Source organism: Myotis daubentonii, chromosome 5, assembly GCF_963259705.1.
Source record: "Myotis daubentonii chromosome 5, mMyoDau2.1, whole genome shotgun sequence".
In the NCBI taxonomy this organism is placed as follows: domain Eukaryota; kingdom Metazoa; phylum Chordata; class Mammalia; order Chiroptera; family Vespertilionidae; genus Myotis; species Myotis daubentonii.
In genome coordinates, this window is record NC_081844.1 from 73028075 (window position 1) to 73044833 (window position 16759).

The following is a 16759-nucleotide window of genomic DNA, read 5'->3' on the forward strand; positions in this document are numbered from 1 at the left end:
CTTACACCAAAGCAAGCAGAAGGAAGAAAACCATAAAATTAGAGTGGAAAGAAATAAAATAGAAAATAAAAAACAACAGGGAAAATCAACAACACCAATAGTGAATCTTTGAAAAGATCGACAAAATTGGCAAACCTTTACCTAGGACTGATCAAGAAGAAAATAGTGGGCACTTAAATTACTAAAATCAGGAATAACAGAAGGGCTATCACTAACAAAATAGAAGAGGATTATAAAGGAATTCTATGAACACCTGTATGCCAACAAATTACAATATCTAGATGAAATGGGAAAATTCCCAGAAAGATACAAACTGCCTAAACTGACTCAAGAAGAAATTAAAAATAAGAATAGATGGATAGAAAAAAAAAGAATAGACAGATAGAGAGAAAATCAATAATTCAAAAGCTTTCCATAATAAGAAGCCCAGAATCAGGTGACTTTACTGATTAATTCTAACAAACTTTTAAAGAAAGATTAATACTAATTCTTCATAAACTCTTCCAAAAATATTAAGAGAAGGCAACACATCCCAACTCATTCTTCAAGGGCAAATTTATCCTAACACCAAAACCAGACAAAGACACCACAAAAAAAGAAAACTACCAACCAGTATCTCTTATGAATATAGACACAAAAATCCTCAACAAAATACTAACAAATGAATCCATCAATAAATCAAAAATATTATACACCATGAACAGATGGGATTTATTTGTTTAACATCCAAAATCAATCAAGGTAATCCCATATAATAAAAGCCTAATATGCTAAATGTCCAGTCATCCGGTTGGCCGTTCAACCAATCAAAGCGTAATATGCTAATGATATGTTAAGGCTGCTCAACTGCTCGCTATGACGTGCACTGACCACCAGGGGGCAGATAGTCAACCAGTCAACCAGTCGCTATGACAAGCAATGACTAGCAGGGGGCAGATGCTCCGACTGGTAGGTTAACTTGCTGCTGGGGTCTGGCTGATTGGGACTGAGTGAGATGGGCCAGTCATGCCCTGGAGGCCTCCCGCAGTTCCTCTCCAGCTGGCCAACCTCCCGCATCCCTCCCTGGCCCTGATCATGCACTGGTGATGTCCCTTGACCTGGCCTGCGCCCTCTCACAACCCAGGACCCCTCAGGGGATGTTGGGGAGCCAGTTTCGGCCCGATCCCACAGGCCAGGCCCAGGGACCCCACTGGTGCACAAATTTGTGCACCAGGCCTCTAGTCTATATATAAAAGGCTAAGCAACCGTCCGACCGGTAGCTATGATGCGCAATGACCACAAGGGGGCAGACACTCAACGCAGGAGCTGCCAAGCTCCAGTGACTTGGTAGCAGCAGTTCTTGGGTGACGCACCCCGGAACCAGAGAGGAGGGAGCCCAATTCCAGGATGCATCACCCAAGAACCACCCTCTCGCAATCTGGGACCCCTCAGGGGATGTTGGAGAGCCAGTTTTGGCCCTACCCTGCAGGCCAGGCCAAGGGACTCCACCTGCCAGAGGGACCCTGCTCACTCCACAGAGGCCCTTCAAGCCCCAGCACTGCCCCAGGTGCGGCTGGCCAGGGAGGGACCACAGGAGGTTGGCTCCAGGCGCATCTGGCCCATCTCACCCAGTCCCGCCCCGCCAGTCACCATGTAATTAATATCCTTTCAATGTGCCCGAATCCGTGCACTGGGGCACTAGTACATGATATTATCAAATAAAAGGCAAAACCACATCATCATTCTAATACATTTGACAAAATCCACAGCCTTTCATGATTTAAAAAAAAAAACAAAACCCTCAACAAATAAGAATTTTTAAAAAAATCTTCCACAATTTAGTAAAGGGCATTTATGAAAAACCCATAGCTAACATTATACTTAATGGTGAAATAGTGAATGCTTTTCCCCTAAGATCAGGAACAAGACAAGAATGTCCACTCTTGCTACTTGTACTAGTATTTATCATTGCATTGAAGGTTCTGTTCAGGGCAATTAGGCAAGAAAAAGAAATAAAGTGCATGCAGGTGGGAAAAGAAGAAGTACAACTATCCTATTTACTGACCCCATGATCTTGTTTGTATATAGACAATTCTAAAGAATCCACCAAAAGTGTATTGGAGCTAACAAACATGCTCAGCAAGATTGTGCGATACAAAATCGTTATACAAAAGTCCATTTTATGTCTAAACACTAGCAATGAAGAATTTTTAAATGAAATCAAGAAAACAGTTCCATTTGCAAAATTACAAAAAAGAATAAAATACTCAGGAAAGAAGACCTAAATAAATGGAAAGACATTCTATATCCACGGATTGGAAGATGATACAATGTTAATATGGCAATACTCCACAAATTGATTTATAGATTTGATGCAATTCTACAAAAATCCTAGTTGGATTTTCTTTTTAGAAATTGACAAACTAATCCTAAAATTCATATGAAAATTCAAAGAATCCAAAATAGCCAGAACTTGCCCTGGCCGGTTTGGCTCAGTGGCCAGAGGGTCTCGGGTTTGATTCCCATTAAAGGGCACATACCTTGGTTGCCGGTGCAATCCTCGGCCTCAAGAAGAGGATTATAAAGGGCATATGCGGGCCCAGCCAGCGTGACTCAGTGGCTGAGCATCAACCTATGAACCAGCAGGTCATGGTTTAATTCCCAGTCAGGGCACATGCCTGGGTTGCAGGCTCGATCCACAGTGTGGAGTGTGCAGGAGGCAGCCAATCAATGATTCTCTCTCATCATTGATGTTTCAATCTCTCTCTCCCTCTCCCTTCCTCTCTGAAATCAATAAAAATATTTTTTAAGAAAGGAAGGATAAAATTTTGTGATTATACCAAAAATCACTGAAGTGTATACTTTTTTTAAAAAGTGAATTTCAATGGTATGTGAATTATATCTCAAAAGAGTATGGGAGTTTTTTATCTAATATGTTTACTTCCCACTCAGGCTTCTAAGCAGCACTACTGCCTGCCCTGCACAGTTCTGAGCAGGGCACCTGCTGGAACCCCCTCCATACCCAGGCTGCCCTGCTACACCCTGAATTCCAGGGTCTTATACCTGACTATGCCATCAGAGCCAAAATGCTGGAGGCCTGTCTGAGGTGTCATTTAAACAGGAGATTCTTCAAACCTGTTGTATAGTCAGGGTTTATTCTGCAACATGGAGCCAAACGATGGAAAACTGCTTCTGTGTTTCTCTTCTCCCTACAATCTTAGGGGTGTGTGGGGGGGGGGGCGGGGGGGGGGCCGGGAGAGAGAGAGAGAGAGAGAGAGAGAAAATGTTATAGAGCCATGCACTACATAACTACATTTTGGTCAACAACAGACCGTACATATGACAGTGGTCCCATAAGATGAAATAGGAGCTGGAAATTTCCTATTGCCTAGTGACATCATAGTCATCACAACATTGTAGTGCAACACATTGCTCAGTTGCTTGTGGTGATGTTGGTGTAAAAAGAACTACTGCACTACTCGTTGTAAAAAAGTGCACCACATACACTTACGTACAGTACCGAAGAGTTGACCGTGATAATTAACAACAGTTACTGGTTGATGCATTTACTATATACTATCTGTTTCATTGTTATTTCAGAGTGTAGTCTTTCTACTTATATATTTTTTAAAAGTTTGCTGTGGAACAGCTTCTGTGTTACACCAGCAGCAGCCTCCTCCATCTCGAGTTTACCAGGCCTCTTGATTGCATCACCCCTCGAGCTTGATTTAATCTCATGTTGTCTCGTACAGTAACATGCTGTACAGGTTTGTAGCCGGGGAGCCAGTAAGTACACTGCGATGTTCACACAACAACGAAATCGCCTATCAACATGGTTTTCAGGACAAATCCCCGTTGTTCAGCTGCGCGTGACTGGAATCCCAGCCTGCGTGTGTCTGGGTGCCTCTTCCGTGCCAGGGCTGTCCTGAGGACCTAACGCATGCACAGTATCTCCCACTGTCCTCATAGCAATCCAGAGGCACCTCCCCACCTCACAGGAGCAGCCTTCGCCTCAGGGAAAACAGACCTCGCTCAGATAGCCAGGGTGCTGAGGCCTGACACTCCCTGATGGAATCGGTCGAATTAAAGCCAGGGCCTGAGGCCTAGGCTAAGTGCCCGCTCACTAACTCATTATTGGCTCTGAATTTGCCAACCCCCAAGCCTCATTTCATCTCGGTTCACTCTGCTCCACTGGGGAAACCCTGGAGGCGTGACTGAAGGTCGCCCTCATGCTGGGGTAGGTTTGGGTTTTCAAAAGTCAGGAGCCAGGGCCTGTTGTGGGAGGCAGAGGCCTGGGTCAGAGCCAGGGCCTCCTGGGCAGAGCAGGGGACAGGAAAAGTGGGCATCAGCAGTCCGGGTGCAACACAGAGCAGCAGGCGTGGGCTGTGAGCATGGACAGTGACCTGGTAGCCTCAGGCACCAAGGCCAGCCCTTACCTCCCAGCATGCAGCTGGGCACCTGCCAGGCAGTGGGAAATATTCTTCCCAGTTTGCTTTTCCATTTGGGAAACACTCAGGCAATGATCATCCTGGGAGGAGGCAAGAGCTCAAGGTGGGCACAGTGGGGCCGCAGAAACTCTACACACCTCTGCTTACCTGTCAACAAGCCACTCGTGCACCCTCCCAACCTCAGGGTGCAAGTGGGAAACCCTGTCCGGCCACATCAGTTCAGTTAAAGAGGCCACAGTCATTGACCCCTCTACTCTCTCACTCATTTCATTCACTTCCCAAGTCATCTGGCTCTTATTTACTTGCTCCCACATTCCTGACAGCAAAGTGAGCAGATCCAGCCAATGCCTGGAACACATGTTTGAAAGCTGTGTGCAGAATGAGCTGGGCCGTCGGGGGGACCACCACATGGTTGGATGGGGGCCCTCCAGCCAGCCTCACTCCCTAAGCAGGGACCCCTGGACAGCCTGAGCCAGGCCCTCCCCCCCCACCTACCCACCCACCCAGCATCTTGTGTACCCCGCTTGCTGCAGGCCCCAGATCCCGTCTCCAGAGGCGACTGCAGCCGCAACACAACCCCAGGGGGGAAGTGAGGTGAGGAGGGCGTAGCAGAGGCGATAGCCTGCCGGGTGCCCCTCATCTATTCCGCTCGCATTTACTAAGTGCATGTGCCTGCCAGGCCCTGTGCGAGGCAGGGGAGACGGTGGGGAGCTGAGCAGATGGGGCCCAGCTCTCAGGGAGCTGCCTTGCTGATGGGGCTGACAGATAATAAACAACACACAAATAAATAGTTAATCACTAAAGAGTGTGATTGGTGCTGGAAAGGAAATAGCAGGGAGCTGACAGAATTCAGTGGGGCCAAGGGTGAAGAGACGTCTTGAGACTTCATGCTCACGAAAGGCTTTTCCGAGGTGGTGGTTAGGAACCACGGCCTGCCAAGCGCAGGAACACGGTAGATGTGAGTGTCCTGAGGCCAAAGACGGCGGGCCCTTGGGGAACCTAGAGAGCAGGTGGAGTGCGGTAGCCGCGTGTGGGCACTGATGAGAGCAGGTGCACACAGGAGAGCAGGAGTTTGGATATTATTCCATGTGCAATTCTGAACTCTGGGAAGGGGTGGGCATTTTTTTAAAGGCACCTGTAGCTGGTGGAGTTGGGGTGCCCAGAAGAAGGCGTCAGTCAGGAGGCTGTGTGGTAGTGCCCCTGCGAGGCTTTGGTGCCCTGGAGATACGGTGCCAGTCGGGCCCGAGAGGGGGCGTGGCTCCGTGTGTTTTAGAGTCTATCGGATGGGCTAGATGTGGCTTATTCCACCAGCTACAGGACCAGTCTGGAATGCTGCCATTCACACTCTGGCCCCCCAGAGTGGGAATGGTGCCATGGTTTGGGGTCCCACGGTATTGCTTCTAGCCTGGACCACCCCCTCACTGGTTGAGTGATCTGTCACACCACCCACCTCCCAGCACCTCTTTCCTGCAACGTGGCTGTGAGGGAGAGGAGAACTGAGCAGGAACAGAGGAGGGTGTGGAAGCAAAGGATGTTTTTTGATCAGAGGAATTGGAAGAGGATGTATAGATGTCTGAGAGACAAGTGAAAGATGCTCACCATCATAATCATCAGGGAAATGCACATCAAAACCACAATGAGAGAGCACCTCACACCTGCCAGAATGGCTGTCAACAAGCAGTCATTGTCGATGTGGAGAAAAGGGAACCTCCTGCACTGTTGATGGAATTGCAAGTTGGTGCAACCACCATGGAAAACAGTATGGAGAGTCCTCACAAAATTAAAAATGGAACTTCCATATGACCCGGCTGGGTACTTACCCAAAACACTAATTTGAAAACATGCATGCACCCTTATGTTCATTGCAGCATTACTTACAATAGCCAAGATACAGAAGCAACCCAAGTGGCCATCAGTGGATAAATGGATAAAAGCAGGGGAGGGGCCATCTTTTACTTTCAGCAATAAAGATAAATTTAAAAAATAAAAAGACCTGGTACGAATATGCAATGGAATATTACTCAGCCTTAGAAAAGAATGAAATCTTGCCATTTGTGACAACATGGATGGACCTAGAGTGGGTTATGCTAAGTGAAATAAGGCAGAGAAAGATAAATACTGTAGGACTGCACTTATATGTGGACTCTAAAAAATAAAATAGATAAACAAAATAGGAGGGGAAAAAAACTATAGATACGGAGACCAAATTGATGGTTGCCAGGTGACAGAAGGTTTGGGGGCTGGGTGGGAAAGGTAAAGGGATTAAGAAGTACAAATTGGTAGTTGCAGGGTAGTCACAGGGTGTACAGTCCAGCATGGGGAATATAGTTAGCAATATTATAATAACTGCGTTTGGTGCCAAGTGGGTACTAGACTTACGAGGGTGATCCTTCATAAGTTATATACACCTGAAATTAATACAATATTCTATGTCATCTGTAATTGAAAAAAATTGTTTTAATTATGAAATAAAATCAGGAATTGGAGCACATTTCAGAGCTGTGGGAAGGACCTGCCTGAGAGGTGGGCCCGCCTGTGACGGGCCGAGAGGGAGGTGGAGGCGAGTCAGCTCCGCCTGAACCTGAGGGACCCGGAGAGGAGGGGGCGCAGGCCCGGGTGCAGGCAGGTGTGTGCGTGTGGCATCGGGAAGAGGACGGGGCGTCCACCCAGCAGCTTCTCGTTTCTTTGTAAAACAGGGAGCAAGGTGTTTGGCTGAAAGTGAGACGTCAGCTGTGTGGGTGTCCAATGACCAAAGCCCTGCCCCGGCCATAGTTAGACTCAGGGGACGCACAGCCCCATGTTCCATTCGTGGGTACTGGCACCATCATACATCAGTTTTCAAGTCAAAAATCTTTGTCTCACCTCTCTCCTTCCTCCATGCCCCATGCGCCCTTCCACCCCCACCTCCACCATTAAATCAGAGACCCAGACCTGTCTGTCCTCACAAGTGTTTCCTGATGCGTCCCTCCCATCTCCACTGCCAGCAGGAGTCCAGGCCGCGTGGCCTACACAGGAGCAGCTGCATCGTGTCCCCTTGCCCACTCCGCCCCCTCGAATCACTCCTCCATGCCCAGGCCTCCGGGGCCCCACCCCCCCACCCCCTGGGTCATGATGTGGAGACAAAGCCCGGTGCTCTGTCTGGCCCTGCCTTCTCCCCAGCCCTCTCCTGCTGCAGCCCCCAAAAGCCCAGTGATCTTGGCGTGTTGTGAGCTTTCCCATCTTTGCCATGCTCCTCTCTCCCCATTCCTCTCCCAGGACTCACCCCTCGCACTCTGGACTCAGCCTAGCTTCCCGTCCTGAGTGGGTCCAGCCTCGATCCGGTCCTGTGCCTTCACCTGTGTAATTGTTTCTTCAATATCTGTTCTTCCAAGGAAAATTCTGAGTCCGAGATCTTGCCTCTTGCACTCACCCCTGCGTCCCATCACGTGCCTCCCTGTGCGGCCCCACTGTCCAGACCGTAGTCCCAGGTCGGCAGGGAGCAGACATGGCTTAGTGGAAAGTATGGAGGGTTTTGAGTTCCGCACCTAACCAATTACGTGGCCTTAAGCCACTGTTTTCTGTTGTCGCCTGTCAAATGGGAGTGTTCATCATTCCTCTCACAAATTGTCCAGAAGGTCAGATGCATCATGGATATGCAATGTGCTTTGCACACCAGAAGGTGAGGACGCTTGTCGGTGTCATGCGTGTTCTCATGAGTCTGCGTGTTCTCATGAGTCCGCGTCTCCGGAGACAAGCCCAGCTGGTGGCACCAGCAGCACCTGAGCTTCTAAATGCATCTCCTCCAAGTGCCCTGTGCACCCGAGCCCGGAGCCCTTCACCCCCACCTGGGCCCCCGGCACCGTCTACACGGCTGCTCAGTCCCACACATCCCAGAGCCCTATGCTTGCTCGTCCCTCTGCGCCAAATGTTTTCTCCCCAAGTCCCTCCCAAAATTTGTCCTTTCGGGCAGGAACAAGGTTCAGTTCCTCTCTGGATGGCCAAGATCCAACACGGGTGGCCCAGCAGGGACCAGCAGCAGCCTCCTGAGAGGAGTGTGTTAACCCATACGTGTGTGCGGGATTGTCCTCACCCCCACACGCCCACCCCAGCCCCACAAGGGCACAGGCTCTCCCTCGCCCGGCCGCTCGCTTTGGGGCCCATGACAACGTCTCAGCCTTGGTGAGGGGAGGCCAGTAGCTGTTGAGGGCGGGCCCGCCAGGATGGGGACCTCTCTCCCTTTGGTTCTGACTGTGGCCTCTCTGCTTGTGTTTTGCAGGTCCTCCAGTAAGTGCCCTGGATTATGCTCTCTGCTCCTGAAAGATAAGACATTTTGTTCTCTCTCTGTGGCACTTCCTTGAAAATAATACTTAGTTAGAGAGGTGTGTCCTAAAAAAAAAAAATCAGTCCAGACAGGGGTGGTATCTTTTTAAATTTGTAGATGCACGCAAGCACAGAACTCAGCAGGCTCCACTTGCCCCTGTGACCATTTGCCCTCCAAGAGAGCGGGCAGCAGCCTGGCTGCCCCTCACCCAGGCCCTGGCTCCAGGGAGCACAGAAGGCGAGCACCACACCCACATTTCTAACTGCCCTGCAGCAGTGGGTCTGTTTCTATGGTTTTTGTCTCACGTGCTTTGGCACAAAAAGCTCTGGAGTCCAGCAGTTACGCCAGGAATGAGTTGGGCTTCGTAACTAGATTCCGGGCTCCGTTTCTCTCTGCCAAAATCCATTTGGCTCCCCGGGTTGGGCAGCGGGCCATAAGGGCACTGGGTTTGAGAAAGGTGTAGGGGAAGCACTGGTGGCCGAGGCAGCATTGAACATCGGGGATCATCCACCCAGAAACCCGGTTCTTCTTCAAGAAACGCAACAAGTCTATGAGCCATGGCGCCGGGGTTTCCGAGCCCAACCAATCCTGGCGACTCCGTTCAAGAAGCACGCTGAGAGCCTGCCCGAGTCAAAATGCACCTTCCGAAGGAATTCCTTTCGGATGACTGTTTTATTTTCTACTTCCACTTACCATGATTCATTTCCTGGTCGGCACCCTTCAGAATCCGGGCCTCTCGGCGCTAGCAGCGCCCGCTGAGCCCGAGAGCCAGCCAGCAGGAGTGTGCAGGTTGATGGCGACAGGCAGTTTCCCACAGTGGAGTCATTCCTGGCGTCACAGGGAAGGCAGCCGAAGTGCATAATGCAGAGGGCTGTGGAGCTGGGGGTTGTGAACGTGCGGTTGAACTATTAAGTGCACAAAACAAAATGCAGATCCTGAGGCTGCAACCTGAGCTGGATGCCAGCCTGTGAGACGCGGCCAGGCAGGCCGTGCTCCCAGCACGCGGGACAGAGCATCCGGAGCAGTGAATGCCTCCCTGCCATAGCTCGGGCTTCGAACGCTGCCTTCCTCAGTTCCCCCGCCCAGTGGCAGCCGGCAGGAAGCCCTCATCTGACTCTAAGCCTCTCGGCAGTTTAGGAGCATTTCCTTGGTGGCTGTGACAGCGCTGTTGGGAGCCCCCTGTGCCCCTGTGGCCCTCACCATGTGTGTGCGGCTGCCCTGGGAGGACTCGTGTGGATGGGTGCCCTGGTGGCCCCTGCAGCCTGGCCCAGGGCAGCAGGAAATGGGGTGCTCCATCCCCTAGACTTGTCAGAGCCCTGAGTCTCCCCAAAGGCATCAGTTACCCACCAGTAGCCTCTGCTGCAAACCCATAGATCATTGGGGGGAGCGGTGTGGGGCCCGATTGAGAGCTAAGTGCTGCCATATGGTTTTCTGCCGAAAGTCTGATTATTAATGACGTATTAATTACCACAGGGGCAATCAGGACGAGATGGCTACCCGGTAATTTGCCGTTTATTTTTTGCTCTCTTTGCCCTTTTCTCTCAAGCCAGTATTCTTCCTCCGAGCCTTTATTTAACTGTCTGCACTTCTCTCTCTCTGCTCCTCAGGGACTGGTCTTTCTTGGAGGGATTAGCATTGATCTATTGATCTGCGGGGCTGGCCTGGTGGGGAGCCTGCAGCTCCAGCTGCTCTGCAGGAAGGCAAAGCGCTTTGAGAAGTCGCCCTGCTGTCCTGAGCCCGCCCCCCCAGCCCTGCTCTTCCTGCCCTCTGCCTGCCCTCGCAGGGCCCAGCCCTGGGCTATGGAGCACCCTCTTCCCAGAACTCCCGTCCCGTCCACCCTGGCCGTCACCCCTAGGGGGCGGGAGACCTTGGTTCCAGTTTGGCCTTTGTGATGTCATCACTTGCCAGGTCTTTTACAATTAAACCTAAAACGTAGCTTATATTGGAATCAACGTCCCCAGCCCAGGCCGGGTGCAGGCCACATAAGAAGCAGGTTGAAAGGCAGCTGCCGGGGCTGTGTCCTGCATAGAAGTCCAGACGCATCAGCACAGGGGCGAGCCTGTGGAAGGAGAGTGTGGCAGGACCATCGTGTGGGGCAGTGGTCGGCAAACTGCGGCTCGGCAAACCGCGGCTCGCGAGCCACATGCGACTCTTTGGCCCCTTGAGTGTGGCTCTTCCACAAAATACCGACTTCTGCGCATGGGCCACAAAGTTTCAATCGCACTGTACCTGTGCACCCACACGTGGTATTTTGTGGAAGGGCCACACTCAAGGGGCCAAAGAGCCACATGTGGCTCGCATGCCGTGGTCTGCCGAACACGGGTGTGGGGAAATGTGTTTGTCCTGGGCCACAGGCCGGGGAGGGAAACGTGGACTGATTCAGAGGCCTCTTGAACGGCCAGATCTGTCCAGTCCCTGGTGATGGAGGCAAGATGGGGGTCCCAGTCCGGGGGTCCCAAGAGGCTGTGGAGGGCAGTCAGCCCCAGGCATCAGGGAAACTGGGCTTGGATTCCAATGCTGGGCTTCCTAGCTGGGTGACCTGGGGGAAGGCGCTCACCTGTCTGAGCTTCAGTTTCCTGCTCGGTGAAGTGGGGTGGTGCAGGCCTCCCTCACAGCATTGGAGTTGGGAGTAAATGAGACTGCGGAGGTGACAGTGATGCAAAATCCATCACAAGTCAGACCCCGTGGGACTCAGTGGGGCCTTTGGGATCATTGGTCTCCTATTCAGAGTGGCCCACGCTGGGCTCAGAGTAGCGTTTGGGGTCAGCTCCCCCAGCGGCAGCAGCCTGGTCCCCGTGACGTACCAGCCAGGTAGCACCTGGGGGCCGGGCCCCCCGCCTCCCCGCAGCCCCCTGGACTAGGGAGGAGTGAGGATCCTGCATGGCAGCTAGAGCCTCCGAACCACAGGCTTTTGCTGGAATATTTCAGCCTCAGGTCGTGGGACTCTTCGATCCAGCAGCTCAGGACTAAAAGCTTTCTGCCAGAACCCTCCAGTCCCGCCCTCCAGGCGACCTCGCACCCTTACACTCCAGCTGACTCCTGACTGTAGATGCCTGTGTCCTTGGGCTGAGAGTTAAAAATAATAACTAATGACAATAATAATAAGGGCCGAGGGTGGTGGCTGGAGGCTGGTGAGGGGTTCTTCCCTCGGCACCCGTTGTCTTCTCCTCTGAGTACGTGGTGACCCAGGACCCCTCCCCCTGGCAACAGAGAGGACGTTGGCTGATGAGGGGACAGGCTCTGTGGGCCACAGGCAGGAGTCCGGGTGTGGAGTGAGGCAGCCGAGGGTCGAATCCAGGGATTGAACCACTTGGCTGCCCTAAGGCTCCATTTCCTTCCCTGTGAAGAGGAGAGCTGGGGTTCAGGGAAACTGAGGTCACTCCTGGAGCACCCAGACATTGCTGGTCACAGCCGACGGTCGCCAGGTCATGGGGTGGCACAGGACTGCGGGGAATCTCGCCTGAGGGGGGGTTAGTGTGTGAGATGCCTGGTGCCCAGCCTGGGCCAGAGACGGGGCTCTGAATGTGGGAGTCAGGAGGCCGGGGGCCGACGTGCATGCCGTGGGACCATCTGGTGTGAACTTAGCAGCTTTCTGGGAAGGAGGCAGGTGAGGGCGCTGTTGCTGGCAGCTCTGGTCAGTGCCTGTGGCCCCGCCAGCTCTTCACCACCAGGAAGCCAGTGTCACACCCCCAGGGCTGGGTCACCCCTTTTCCTGAGGTTGCCCAGCCCCAGTTTGCAGGCCCATCACTGTTTCCTCACCAAACTGGGCCTTTTCCCTGGCAGGGCTGGCCCTGCTCGCCGCTGGGCCTGGGCGTTTGTGCCTCCAGCCCAGGAGCCAGCCTGTGACCCCGCTGTGTGCCGCCAAGCACCCTCCGTGCAGCCCTGCCTTGAGGGCCGGCCCTTCCATGAGGGCCACAGGGCGGGGACAACACCCCTCCTGGCTGCCCCACAGCAGGGAAAGGGGGCCCATGTGGACAGGAGGGTAGGAGGCTCTCGGGGCTCATGTTTGGAGCTGAAATCCACTCTTGGCCCGTGGAGGGCCTGGCTCTCCGCCTGGGGTCTGTTTACAGGCCTCTGCATGTGGTCATCCCAGAGGCTGGGCCAGTTCCCGGGGCAAGGGGCCGGAGCCGCCTCAGAGGCACCTCGTGTGCTGAGTGTCACAGGGGCTCCCCGGCGGTCAGACCCCAGTCGGGTCCTGGCTCAGCTGTGCACACTCGGCCGGCTGCTCGGCCTCTCGGAACATGGGAAGATCACACCCACGGAGCTGGAGGGTGGAGGAAAGATGAGCTTGGGAAATCATTGCGACCCACCAGCAAACATTGGCTGCGTTTGGTGAAGAAAACAGCCCTGCAGTTTGAGGCCCTGCAGTTGCAAAGTGAACTTCAAACCAGCCTCAGAGAGGGCTTTTTTTTTTTTTTGTAGTTTGTGCCTAAAACAAATCACGTCCTACGGGGAAGTAAGAGCAAGAAAAGAGTCCAAGAGGGCCATGGTGGAGACTGCCGGCTGCGTTTCTGGATTAATCCAGGCTGGCCCCTCCCCTGAGCAAGACCAGCGGAAACCAGGTCCATATGTGGGCCTGATAGTGGGGGGCAGGGGAGGTGGACATAGGAGCCACCCACGTCTGTGGGGTGGGGTGCAGACTAACACGGGCTGGGGTCCCATGTCCACAGGCATCTTGCACAGAGGCTGGTCCGTCCTTCCTGCCACAGGGGTTCATTAATGGCTCTCTGCCGATGACAATAGAAGCGTGTTTATTATAAAAACTTACCAAAATAGAGAAAAGCACAGAAAAGGAAAAAGTAGTCATCCGCGACCCTACCACCCACAGACAAGTCCTGTCAATATTTTGGCGTTTGTTCTTCCAGCATTTTTTATGCACAAGTTTGTGTCTGTATTTCTTAGTCTAAAACTGCGATTACCGGGGACATGTTTTTTGTAGCTGATATTTTTCACTTAATGTATCATGAGATTTTTCCACATCATTAAGAATTCTTATAGGATGTAATAGCTACATAGTATTTTATCATATATAATTTACTTAACCAGGTTCCAAGTTATAGTATTGATAGTGACAATTTTTCACCCTGCAGTCAACATCCTGGGAATAAATCTAGACTTACTTCCATGATTATGTCCTTAGGATAAATGTCTAGAAGTTGAATTGCTGGACCAAAGGGTTTGCACATGTTTCGGGCTTTTGATGTGTATTGCCAAATTGCCCTCCAGGAGGCTGCACTAATTTACATTCCCACCAACAGCGTCTGAACGCTACGTGTTTCCCCAAACCCTGGCCAACTGTGGGTATTATCATACTTTTTAAATCGATGCCAATGTGATAAGTTAAGATATAGATGTGTGTATGTATGTATCTTGTTTTAATTTAGGGTGTGTTTTCATTAGAAGTATAGTTTTAGAGATTAAACTGGTTTCGAAGGCTTCTGTAATTCTAACTGCCACCTGGTGGTAGCGTTTGGAATTGCAGGCACAGCATTTAAAGAGGAAATCTGCAGGTTTAAGAGCTTTCAAATCCCAATTGGTCCAGGGACTGCAGACAATGGAATTGGCAGCACAGGGGAATTTTGAGCTCAGAACATGGTGAGTCCAAGATGGGACCGGCAGAGGAGCACTGGGCACCGCATTCTTGCATTTTGGAGCAGTAATCAGCACTTACATTGATAAAGTGATTTAGCCATCTCATGACTAGGAGGCTTGGCTCTGTTCAACAAATCTGTAAGGTATGCCATGCCCTGTGCATTGCAGCCCAAAAAGATGAATCAGACCCAGTCGCAGTCCTTGGGGAGCCATGGGGTGGGGGGTGTAACCCAGCCAGTTTGCCATGGGACAGAGAGGGAGGAACCATCAGGTGTCACTGTGAATTTCCTGGAGGTTTCTTATCACAATCCCCATTTTTGTCTCCAAACTCTGGCTTATGCACAAGATGAGAAAACTTGTCTCTCATGCAGGACTCCATCTTGCCTATCCCTTGACTTTTGTCCAGGAAACATTAGCACTCACATCATCTCCTATTTACAAAGCAAAAGCCTCACTTTTCCTCCTCTTTGGCATTTGACCTTTCTAGCTCTTAACATTGAACTTTAGTGGTTTTCTGGTTTATTTTACAGTTTCAGAATGCAATTTAAACATTTCCTGGAAAAAAATGTGTATTGGGTAACATTTTCCAGGGTTTAAGATTTCTCTGCATTTGGACAGTGAGGAAGGTGTTAGGCTGTGAGGCCGGAGGTGCATGGGCATCGTGGAACTCGGCGCATGCCAGCGGGGCTGTGGCCCTGGGGCGGGGGGTGGGTGTGCCCTCCCATCCACCAGTGGCTGTGCAGGTGCTTTTCTGGGTCTTTGGGCCAGCACCAAGCAAGAGAGACAAGGCCTCTCCCTGTAGTGGGGAGGGGAGAAGCAACAAACAGGTAAAAAAATAAACCAACAAGATAGCTTAAACAATAACACGCACCAGAAAGAGAATAAAGCAGGGAGGTGATGCGAGTGCTGGCTGCGTGGATGAGTCAGTTTACGTTGGAAATGGATTGAATAATCAGAAGGTTCTTGGGGAAGATGGCATGTGAGCTGAGACTTAAATGATGTAAAAGATGCAGTGATCTTGAGGGGAAAAGAGCTCCTGGCAGAGGAAAGTGCACAAGTAATGAGTTGGGACCAAGCTTTATGTGTCCAGCGAGGCCAGTGTGGCTGGGGTGAGCGAGCACGTGATGGGAAGATGCTAGAAGGAAAAGCCAGGGAGGTCTCCAGGGCTCCATCGAGTAGAATCTTGGAGGCCACAGTGAGAGGTGGGAGGCCAGAAAACCCTGGCTCTGTATTTATAGAAACCACTTGTCCCCAGAGATGTAGCATGGAGCCAAGGGCTCAGAGAGTCTCCCTCCAGAGGAACCGGAAGAAAGGACTATCCCCTCCCATCCCCCAAAGCCCTTCCATCATGCCAGGAAGCAAGCGCACCTACTGAGTGCTTGCTGTGTGCACGCTCTCACGTGCTCTCCGCCTGGGAGGCTGATGGTATCGGCCCTAGTTGACAGACAAGGAAGCTGAGCTCAGGGGCTGCCAGGGCTTGGCTGAGACACAAGCCCACTGGCACGAGAAAGCCCAGTTAACACCCAGGCTGCCGTCTCTCCTCCATCACAGGAACTGCCACCAGTAAGCAGGTCTAGAATGAATGTTCCATCTCTCGCCCTCACCTTTTTCTTACCTGGCCCTGGAGCTCTCTCCCTGTGCACTGCTGTCCACCTCATTATGAAGTTCTTAAGACCCTTTCTTGCTCTCCAAAAACACACACACAGAAAAAAAACAAGTCTAACTTAAGGAAGAATCCATTTCTCCATTCCACCTTCTCTGCTGTCCCTCACTCATACACCTGTGTCATAGTCATTACTAGAAATTAGGAAGAAAAATATCCCCCTCATGATGAAATGTCAGGTCCTGTCCTATCAAGGAGCAGCTGAGTGGAGCAGAGCCAAACAGGGGACCACAGTTGTGATGGAGGTCCCACCCCTGCCCTTAGGTAGTCACTTAGCCTTTCTGGGCTTCTGTGTCCACCTTTGCAAAGTGTGAGGCTTGGCCTGGATGAAAACATTAGGAATCAGATCTATACAGCACTTCAGTTTCAAAGCACATCCCATCCCTGTGCATTATGACTTGTACCCATTTCGCGGATTGAAAAACTGAGGCTTATAGTAGCCATGCCACTTTTCCAGATCTCACAGTGGCAAATGTGTGGGCCTGGCTTCCTCCTGCAGACCCCTATGGCCCAGATGGTGGTCTGTCCTCCTACCACCTGCCTGGAAGAGGAGGGGGGGAGAAGCTGCAGAGGGTGAGCGAGGCATCTGGGAACTGAGGACGGCAGCACAGGTCTCCTGTCTCTTAGCTGCCCCATATGTGACACTTGAGAGGACACTAGGAAGCACACATCATTTCTGCAAGTGCTCGTAGGTCCCCACTGATTTGGGCTCTGAACTACTTGATTAAGTGGCTGTCTGGGCCTGGCCACCTCGATTGGGATTCTGACCACAGATGA

The 16759-nt window shown here is 51.6% G+C and overlaps 1 protein-coding gene across 1 annotated transcript in view; it reads left to right on the forward strand.

The window, feature by feature from the left end:
* Positions 1–16759, forward strand: part of COL23A1 (collagen type XXIII alpha 1 chain) — a 261421-nt gene that overhangs the window by 211043 nt on the left and 33619 nt on the right. The window contains exons 4-5 of the mRNA XM_059698141.1: positions 8683–8690; positions 10201–10227. Of these exons, the coding sequence (XP_059554124.1) occupies positions 8683–8690; positions 10201–10227 (35 nt within the window). The remainder of the gene's footprint in view (positions 1–8682; positions 8691–10200; positions 10228–16759) is intronic.